Consider the following 11,398-nt stretch of genomic DNA (forward strand, 5'->3'; position numbering starts at 1 on the left):
AAACTCATTTTGCCGAACCACTTTGCTGCCCACACCGTATCCCCTAACCTAATTACATATATAACCAGCCTAAAACCTAAATTACATATATCACTTTCTCAACCAAGATGACAAAAATAACCTTCTAAAGTTAATGAAGCAAAAAACCATTTTTTAGCGTAAAGACGTAATCGTCTATTACACTCACTTATATTGACACAGTTTTAGTTTTGTTATCCAATTTTCCCTATAAATAACCCACAACCAACAAACACCAACACAAAGCTAACACGATGGTACACACCACCAATAAACATACCCACTTCGTCCTGGTACATGGTGCATGCCATGGAGCCTGGTGCTGGTTCAAGCTCAAACCCCTTCTAGAAGCTGCCGGCCACCACGTATCCACCTTTGATCTCGCCGCCTCGGGTATCAATACCAAAGTCATACAACAAGTGGCTACACTTTCTGACTACACAAAGCCATTGCTGGAGTTTATGGCCACCATTCCGCCCGAGGAGAAGGTTGTGCTGGTGGGTCATAGCCTCGGTGGCATGAACATCGCCCTTGCCATGGAAAAGTTCCCCGAAAAAGTCTCCGTCGGCGTCTTCCTCACCGCCTTCATGCCGGATTCCGACCATAAGCCTTCTTATGTTTTCGACCAGGTAATCTTACATGTTTCTTATCAATTTTAAAAGCTATTTTGTTTGAGATTTTAATAAAAGAGTTAAATGTCATTTTAGTCCTTGTGGTTTGGGTCATTTTGCCAGTTTAGTCCAAAGGTTTTATTTTTAACCTGTGGGTTCAAAAAGGTTTCATAGTTGCTATTTTAGTCCACTGGGTTAACTTCATCCATTTTTTCTGTTAACGAGAAGGCTAATTCGGTCATTTTATATGGCTGAATTGCCCTTTTAATTAACAGAATTACATACAAAATGACCAAATTGGCCTTCTCATTAACAGAAAAAATGGATGAAGTTAACCAAGTGGACTAAAATGGCAACTGTGAAACCTTTTTGGACCTACATGTTAAAAATGAAACCTTTGGACTAAACTGGTAAAATTACCAAACCACAGGGACTAAAATGACATTTAACTCTTAATAAAAAATAACTCCTTTTTTCTATTGATTTTGAAGTATAATGAAGTCACTCCAGCAGAATCTCAGTTGGACATACAGCTCATGCCATACAATGCTGAACCTGAGTCTGAAATTTCCTTCTTGTTTGGCCCTAAGTTTCTGTCCTCCAATCTCTATCAACTTTGTTCTGATGAGGTAGGTGGCGGATTCAAGATTATTTTTCTGTTTTTAAATCAGGTGTCTCTTAACTTGACATTTTCTCTTTGGGACAGTTAGGTCAGGTCACATAACTAATAATAACTCTTAACTTTATTCATTTTTTCTGTTAGCAAAAAGATCAATTCGGTCATTTTATATGGCCGAATTACTCTTCTAGTTAACAGAATTATATATAAAATGACCGAATTGGCCTTCTCGTTAACAGAAAAAATGGATAAAGTTAATCCAGTAGACTAAAATGGCAATGATGAAACCTTTTTAAACTCACAGGTGAAAAATGAAACATTTGGACTAAACTACCAAAATGACCTAAACCACAGGAACTAAAATGACATTTAACTCTTGTTATTTTACTACTATAATCGGTAAAACTAAGAGTTACATTGAGGTTTTTGAGGTATTCATGATTGCGAAAGGAATACACATTCGGTAAGTGTTAAAGAGAGAATAACTTAAATATTCAATCGAATTCCGATGCTTCTTTTTTTGCTTTCATTATATTTTACGGATAAAACATGTATAGGTTGAGGTTTCTATGGAAGTTTATTAAAGTATTCACATCTGCTTCTTTATCCATAGTTATATAATTACATAAAAAATTATTACTTTCTCTTTTCTTTATCAAATAACTATTAAAATTATTACTTTCTCTTTTCTTATCAATTAACTATAAATTACTTTTGAGTTTCTGTTTTATATTTGTTTTAACCACTTAAATACAAATCAAGAAGTTTAACGCCCCAAATCCTCAGCTATTTATTTTACAACGTTTTGAGTCCAATTTTGTTCATTTTATAACCGTTTGAGTCCAATTTTTTTTTAAAAAAAAATTTGGACTCAAAAGGTTAAAATTTAGACTCAAAAATACTCAAATGGTTATAAAAAAAAAGCGTCTAATAACTCAGGGCGTTAAACATTTTGATTTTAGACTCAAATGGTTAAAATTATTAAAACACAAGAATTCAAAAAGTAGTTTACTCAATATCTTGTATACCTTTATTATTATTATTATTATTATTATTATTATTATTATTATTATTGTTATTGTTATTGTTATTGTTATTGTTATTGTTATTGTTATTGTTTTCTCTCTTCTCTACTCACAATCACTTTGAAAAATATTAAAAAATTTATCTGGGTGAACAGTGTTTCCCATATATATATATATAGCTCATTTGAGAAGAAAATTAAAGGGAATATTTCACAGAATAGTAACCAATTTTCAAAAGTCATTGGAGTTGTTTTTGTCCGAATTAGATAACTTAAAATTCAAATTGAGTCATGTCCTTTTTTCCATGTGTCAAGAAAAAAATAAAGCATAAGATGCTGGTGTCGAATTATTTTAATATATGAAATTATATTTATTAAAAATAAAAACCATTTAATTACATTAAAAATTAAAAAAACAAGTTACAATCCACGTCATCACTCGACGTTAGCATCAAATAAAAGAGAAAAAAGAAACAAAAATCCACATCACCACTGTTACCTATGAAATTGATGAAAAGACCCTTAATTTTAATGAAGAATGAATGTTGAGTGACCTGATTGGAACACTTTTGAAACTTGAGTGACCTAATTGGAACACTTTTAAAACTTGGTTACTGTTCTACAAAATTATCCCAAAATTAAAGTAAGAAGAAAAAGAACAAAGGGTACAAATGTAGAATATTAAATAGTTTTTCTCTCAACTCATTTATTATTATATTTGACTAATTAATTAGTCATAAACACCATCATCCTCCACACTTAAATTTTTGCTTACACACATCAAAATTTATCCTACACGTTTTGAAATTTATCCTACACATATTGAAATTTATCCTACACACCTCGTAACTTATGTTACACTTTAAATTATATATTTTTTTTCTTTTTTTTTTGAAAAATATGTTTTTTTTAAATAAGTTACAAATTTAATGTATTTAGCTATTAAAAAGGAAGACTACTAATTAATGATCCATCTATATTTACCAATATACCCTTACATAATATTATACCCTTATACAATTAGCAACTTGGGTTATGTCACATTTGTTTAAAAGTCACACCCTTAGTTTATTTTACTCACACCCTTTCATTATATATTATATTATATAATACTACCAATAGCAACTTAGGTTGCGTTTAAATAGTCACTACTTTTAAATATATCACACTCCTTACAAAAAAAAAAGGTCACAACTTTTAAATATATCACATCCCTTCAGAAAGTCACAACCCTTCAAACTATTTTTAAATACAATACACCCCTTACAAAAAAAATCACAACCCTTCATATACATACACAAAAAAGTCACAACTCTTCAAACTATTTTTAAATATATCACATCTCTTACAAAAAGTTAGAACTTTTAAATCTATCACACCTCTTCAAAAAGTCAGAATCCTTTACCTTCAAATATATCGCACCCTTATAAAAAAAATCACACCCTTGCTATTATACAAAAAAAGCATCAGAATTTCCTAGATATATATATATATATATATATATATATATATATATAAAATGAATGGAAAGATATGTTAATTTGCATATGCACACGTCAGTTCCTTGACTGTGATTTTTCATAATTATAGAGAAATTTTGAATCATTTTAGTGAAATTTATGGTATTTTGTTTTCACACAAACACCAAACATTGCGACGGTTATGAACTTCCGACTAATTAATAACATGACTATTGCCCAATTATAAACAAATAAAAAAATAGACATCATCAAACATTACGTTGGTTCGATAATCAAAATGAAATGTTGCCCAAATGTAAATAAATAAAATCATTATGCCACACCATATTTCATACGTCATATTCACGTGTTAATTATACCACCGCGCGCCTCGCCGATTCTCTCTATTTTCATTTTACTTCATATCCGATCATCATTCATTTCCGTTCATCCCAGATTTGGCGACATTTGTTTTCACAATTCAATCTAAAATTTCGGTTACGGTATGTTTTCACTCCCATCATTTTTATTACTTCGGTTCTTCTTTGATTATTTGGTTCTCTGCCTTTTTTTACTATATGTATATGGATTTTGTTTGTAGAGTTTGATGAACAGGCAGATTCATGTTAATCTATTTGCATATTAAAAGTTCTATCACTCATAATGGTCAATTTGCTTTTGCAATAACTGAAATTTTTGTTAAGTTTCATGTTGTTTTCATATAACAATAAAAAAAATAAATTCTTCCGATGTATTATATGATGGGATGATGATCTTTTAGTGACAATCATTTTTGGTTGCCAAAACCAGTTTACAAATCCCAAAAATGATTAAATGTATGCTTTTATGGGGCATGGTGTGAATTCAATGAATAAACATATGCCCATTTACCGGTCATCACAAACAAAAGGGAATATAACGACTTTGATGGAAATCGTAAACTTTTAGTTGTTAACCAATTGACAACTAGGGTCCTTATCTATATGAATCTCTGATGATTTTCCGGTTTACTGATCAACAATGTGTAATATCAATAACATGTCGAATTATTTGCATACAATCTTTGGTTTTTCGTTCGCAAATGATAAATGTATTATTCTCATATACACTGGGTGAAAGTTTTTAGATTTGATAAGCAAAATTAGGCGTTGATGATATTAATGATTGGGTCAAGGAAAGTTATTCAGTTCCGATTAAGAATAATACTCATTTCTAATCAACGTCCCGCCGCAACGCGCGGGTTAATGTTAACTCGTTAAATACAAAAATTAAATGAAGTAAAATGAAGCATTCTTATTGGTTGAAAATTCTTCTTTTTTATTCTTACAAAAAATTTCTTCTCATTTCAACTCTACACTATATATATATATATATATATATATATATATATATATATATATATATATATATATATATAGGGTAGGGTTCCAGCGTGAACAACCTCCCAAGCGTGAACTGCGTGAACTGATCTGGACCATTGATTTCCTTTTTAGTTGTTAAGGGTATGATTGTAATTATATAAAAAATTAGATTTAAATCATTATTTTAATAATTGAATTAAGTTACATCTTTCCTATTTTAAATTCATTATCCACAATATCTTCCATTTCATTTTTATTTTTCAGATTTCACCACCAGAATTCGAATTACGATTTTTAAGATCCACGTAACCTTCATATTTCAACGGTGTACACATGTGTACTTGGGATTTTGAACAGTACACATGTGTACTCAGCATGGTACATATGTGTAATTAGCTACATAATACATACATATAAACAAACAAAAACAATTGCTAATCATAATCGAAAGGAATCGGGAATTGCAGAAACTTACAGATCGATTGAAAGAGATAACAGATGATTCTAGGGTTTTTAATTGAGAAGTCCGTCATTGTCCCCGCTGTTTCATCGGACGCCGACACCAAAAGTAGTGGGTGGCGGTCATCTAGAGGCACAGAGAGAGAGATAAAGCAGCGGGACAAGAGATGGGGGTCAAGTCGATGTCTGCGACGATCTGGGTGGCGATGCAGTTCCGGCGACAGAACTGTGTGGTGTGGGATTTTAGTTGATGTCGGCTGTGATATGTGAGAGAGAAAGATGTGTGGGATTTTGAAACCTAATTGTAGATATAAACGGGATTTATGCAATCAAGATGATATGGAAATTACACATATACCCTTATTCCCTTAATTAAATAGTACCAAATAACCAAATAATTACCATCATGCCATTCACTTAAAATCTCAAGATCATAAAAATCAAGGGCCAAGATCAGTTCATGCAGTTCACGCTGGAGAAAATGTTCACGTTTGAACCTAATCCTATATATATATATATATATATATATATATAGGGCAAGGATAAATTGAAAACCCACTTGAGTTGAATAAACCCTGAAAACCCATTAATAACCATTGATCATAGTTAATAGATGGCTGAGATTGATTTTGAGCATTTAGTTGCTTTTGTTTCCCTTTTTCTCTATTTTTTATTCCATTTGATGTACGTTAAAGGGTAATATAGGAAACATCAATACAATTTCTTACAAAGAGACAAAAGTCTGCATGATGTAAGAACAATCACATGGGGCCATCATTACACTTGCTACACATCACTCTTCATTATTTTCAAAACTTCAAAAACAAAATATACATTCTCTCTCTTCCATAGTCTTCATCATCCCTTCTTCATCTAACCTAAATAACCAGACTTGTTCATGTATACCCAAAATCACCGGAGAAAAATCGCCTAATATATTCAAAATCGCCGGAGAAAATCAACGATCGCTAGACGACGGAGATATACCGCCGGAGAACAATCACCGATGAATTTCAACCATCGACGCCGGAGATATACCTCCTAAAACCCGCCGGAGATATACCGCCTAAAACGAGAGAATCTCAGGTGCGTCGGATCTTATTTGACAAAAATTATCAACTTTCTTTTAGCTATACAAGTTCGGTAGGGGGAGAAAATGGGCTTTTGTGATTTTTTGGGGTTTTTTATAGTTATTACAGTTGAATAACAAATATGTAAGGGGTTTTTTTATACTTATTAAAGTTGAATAACAGATGTTTTTAGGATTTAAAGGTGTTAACTATATTCTTGTAAAAACAATACTTGTTACCCAAAAAAACTTTCCAACTAAGAAAACTTTATATTTTAAACAAATTTAATCAGAAAGGTTGTAGCTTGGTTTTGTTTTGTTTATACAAATAATTATGATGAACAAATGTCTTTTGGTTTTGTTTTTAGGGGTTTTGGTTTTTAATAATGTTACGTGGTTGGTTCATTTGTGTTCTATTGGAAAAAAATGTTACTTTTTTATATCGCATATTTCAACAAAGTGTATAATAAAGAAATTACATTTAGGGGAAAATGTAAAAAAAGGGTTACATGTTGGTTTTAAAACAAAACAAAAATTACATTTTTTATTCTTTGGTTTTTTAGCTGAATTCCTTTTTACATAAAAAAGTTACATTCATATTTGATTCGTATAAAAAAATGTACACGTGTGTTGCATTTTGAGATAATCCAAAAAAATGTACATTGTACATGAATACTTTACATTGTTGGATCCCTGGAAAAAAGTGTAACATGTTATTAATCTTCGTGCTTGTAGATAGTGAAATTAAGCAAGAAAACAGATAAAAATGACCACATGTGTTTAAACATTCAAACATTTTTTTTTTGCTTGGGTGTTCCCAATCTTCAAAAACGTTTCGTATTGCGAGAAATGTTGATGTTTTTTTTAATTGAAATGCAGGGGGAAAGGCATCTACCACCAAATTGGAAAAAAGTGTTAAAGGGAAACTAATAAGTATTTAATCTCAAATTATTATTATATTACTTTGTATAGTTTGTGTTTACGGATTTCTTTGTAACATTGGGGAAATGTTTTGTTTTATGTATGGTGCTATGATTATATATCTTATTACCTGGTTATATAAAAAAAACTTTTGGGCTTTATTTTTATTTATATGTACAAATGTGAAATGAGACAAAAAAATGTGTACGTTGTAGCATTAATGTGTATTTCTATGTAGGATAAAATATGAAAAAAAAAAATGATTTTTGTAACATATGAATCGGTTTGGGTAATATATGAAAAAATGATTGAAGCCTAATTAACTAATGTTGATATGACTCGGTTTGTGTAACATATGAAAAAATGATTTTTGTGGATATAATTTAAAAAACGTTAGATAAATGGATGTTGTATAGTCTTTTAAAAGGCTTTGGGTAAAAGTTTACATATTTTTACATAAAAAAAGTCAACATACAAAGAGGTAAAAAAAAACTAATACCTAAATCTATAAATTCTATGGTATGGTATGTGACATTTTCTTGGAAATATTCTTTATTGTAAATAACTAAGATATGTAACATGGGGCCCTTGTAACATATTTGTTAATTAATGTTTTTTGATTTATTGTTTTGATTGTTACTGTATAATTTAGTAAGAACTAAATTTCACCCATTAGTTTTATGTAAACAAATATTATATAAGTTGTGTGTACTTGAACAAAGGTAAAAAGTACAACACTTTTTAATCTAAAAAGTCAACCTACCTATAGAGCTAAAAAGTAAAAACATGCTCTCACTTGGAAACATGTGACCTGCAAAAAAATTTATCAAATCCATTCTCTTTCTTCATTTTCTCTCTCATCTTTCATTATTTTGTATATTAAAAATATTTTTATTTGGTTGTGTAACATTGACTGTATGCTACATCTTTTTAGGTATTAAAAAAATGTAACAGTCTCTTTCTTGCAACTCTATAAAAAACGTAAACATGTAAATGTTACATAAACATGAAAATGTAACATAGAAATGTTATACACAAAAATGTAACATGGAATACGTTACATAAATATGAAAACATACCATGTGTAACAATTGTAACACAACCATAACCAATTTACTTTCTGTTACATAAAAATATTACATTGTTAAGACCCAGTTGTTACACTCATATGAATCCCCCAGAACACACAACATAGTCCTTGTACATACTGAACACGTCCTTCCACATTTCATATACACAACCAACAACAAGCTTTAAAACAATGGGAACATTAGGACACCACATTCTAGTGTCATTGGGTGTGTGGTGAACATAAAATTCCTCGTCCGCATTAACACCTACAAAAAAGATATTGTTTAATAAATTTTAACACATATAGGTTAAAAAAATTACTTGTAACATGAAACCTAACAAACTGATGCATTTTACTGTATTCTCAAATACAACTTTAACACCTTTTTCCTAAAATGCAAAGAAAACATGGTGGTACATTTTTTTGATGTCACCAAAAAGTGTAGATGTTGGTGTATTTTTTTATGTAATCCAAAAATGTAATCTCGAATGTTTTCCCCTTCCAAAAAATATAAAAACTTAATACAAGTGTAACCACATGTTTTTACCTTCTACAAAATATAAAAGCTTGTTTCATAAAAATAAAAAATAAAAATGGTTACACTTGTTTTTACCTTGTACAAGTTTACCATATTTTCAACCAAACTAACCAAAACATCATCTGTTTTTTTTCCTCCTCTACCAACAAAAAAACAAATAATAATAATAATAATAATAATAATAATAATAATAATAATAATAATAATAATAATAATAATAATAATAATAATAATAACAAACTACAAACATTAAAACTAGGGATGTTACAATAACCCTATAGATAAAAATTCATGGTTTCACATAAACAATGACCTGTGCATAACAGCTGTGTAAAAGTACAATTCTGAACACCATCCTCATCATCATTTGTCCCATTTTGATTCAGAACTTATGCTACACATAAAAAAATACAAAAAAAAAAAAAATCAAGAAGAATCCAGTGAAAATCTAAACAAGATAAGTTTAATTTACAAAACTACTCTATGCACTTAAAGCTGTACATTTAATAAAACTGAAAAAAAAAAAAAGTTATCACTCACTTGCAAACTCTGAAGAAATGGGTTCAGGATCTTCAACAACTCTACTATCACCCAATGCATCTTCATCTTCATTAAATGCAAAATCAGGTAAAAGATTATGTGGGACAACATTTAAGGGTGAACCCGGATAACCATTGAGTGTCCCCGTACCACCGGCAACAGTCGAAGGTTGTTGGCTGTTCAAATCAGCCATGTTAAATGCAAAAAGTCTTCAATGGTGGTGAGTATGGTTATTTCTTTCTCTCTAATTCCTCGTTGGAATAAATGATATGTGATATGAAGATGGATATGTAATAAAGAAGATATGGGAAAGAGGAGAGAGATTGTACAAGTACAAGTATTAAATGTGACAAAGTTGAAAAGAAGAAAAGTCTGCACACGCAGACTTACACATGTGAAGGAAGAAAAGATTAAAACAAATGGACAATTATGCCCTTCTTTATTCTCAAACTAATATAAAACGTGGATCAATTCTAGCCACATATGTGAGTTTTCAGGGTTTAGTCAACTGGAGTGGGTTTTCTCCTTATAATTAGCCTATATATATATATATATATATATATATAATATAGATGACCAGTAACATTTTCATATATTTTCTCTCTCCTCTACTTACAGCCACTTAAAATCAGTGACAACCATTCCTTATCATATAAGTTTTCTCACTCATATAATATAAGTCATTCAGTCGAAAAGTCGTGATATGCGTTCCATATAAAAACAGAAAAAAAACTCTAGGTCCGCCTGTAGATAAAGATTGACATTATCATGTACATCCAAGCTCAAAAATAAAATCGTTGTGTACATTACAAAAAAAAAAAAAAGAAAGTAGAAAATGTAAATCCACCAATAGATAAGGTTGACATCATCATTTACATCCAACTCCAATAACAAAAAGTATATAATTTGTGTAGTAATTAATTAATAATATCGTTCTACGTAATTGTAGGATCGTGAATTAGCTAAAGCGTTGATGAGGCCTTCGTCAATATTTTCAAAAGATTTAAAGACAAACGCAGAAATGTTTACAAAAGGGAGATTTGGTTCTGTAAGACGGGTGTACGTCATTTGCGACGAAGATAACACCATCAAGAAAGGATTTCAGCAATGGATGATTGATAATAATCCTGTTGATGAGGTGAAAGAACTGAAACATGTTGATCATATGCCAATGTTATGTGACCCGAAGCAACTCAGTGTTTGCCTTCTTAATATAGTCGATCAATATGCTTAGTTAACTAAGTGACCCGAAGCAACTATGTGTTTAAATTTCTAATAGCGGTATGATGAATAGGCTAGAAATAATGATTGTTCTCATATCTGTTTTACTTATATATATATATTTTTTTTTTTGTAAACTATTAAGAGTAAATTGTATTTTACGTCCTTAAAGTTTCAACCAAATTTCAGGCGTGACAACGGATATTTTATTAGGTTTCAGATTCTATACAAGTGGTGTCCTTTTGTCGTAACTTATTTACATTTTCACGTTAAGTCAGGTAATGTGTTACTCAAATGAGGGCGTAATGATCATTTTGGGCGTTGATTATACATAATTTAGAGTGTTTTTGTTGGTGGATGAGCGTAGATTGTTGAGATCAACCACTATGATTTGGAGTTTTAAGCGATGGTCATGGCGGTAGTTGATGGTATATTAAGAGAGAGAGAGATGATGATGACGGTCGTAGTCGGTGATTACACTTTTC

General features: G+C 30.5%; 1 protein-coding gene across 1 annotated transcript; it reads left to right on the plus strand.

Moving 5' to 3' along the window:
* The first annotated feature begins 241 nt into the window (after positions 1–241).
* LOC110868986 (salicylic acid-binding protein 2) lies at positions 242–11,009 on the plus strand. The gene is made up of 3 exons (XM_022118270.2): positions 242–647; positions 1,121–1,258; positions 10,642–11,009. Exons 1-3 carry the CDS (start codon positions 273–275, stop codon positions 10,924–10,926), a joined length of 798 nt encoding a protein of 265 aa, XP_021973962.1. The 5' UTR covers positions 242–272; the 3' UTR covers positions 10,927–11,009.
* Positions 11,010–11,398: the final 389 nt, after the last annotated feature.

This window comes from Helianthus annuus, chromosome 7 (assembly GCF_002127325.2).
Source record: "Helianthus annuus cultivar XRQ/B chromosome 7, HanXRQr2.0-SUNRISE, whole genome shotgun sequence".
Lineage (NCBI taxonomy): Eukaryota > Viridiplantae > Streptophyta > Magnoliopsida > Asterales > Asteraceae > Helianthus > Helianthus annuus.

Excerpts from the sequence above, each read along its gene's own strand:
- LOC110868986 (XM_022118270.2), top strand. The coding sequence starts at position 273 with ATGGTACACACCACCAATAAACATACCCACTTCGTCCTGGTACATGGT. Across the intron at positions 648-1,120 it reads CTTCTTATGTTTTCGACCAG|TATAATGAAGTCACTCCAGC; the intron begins GTAATCTTACAT and ends TTGATTTTGAAG. Across the intron at positions 1,259-10,641 it reads ATCAACTTTGTTCTGATGAG|GATCGTGAATTAGCTAAAGC; the intron begins GTAGGTGGCGGA and ends ACGTAATTGTAG.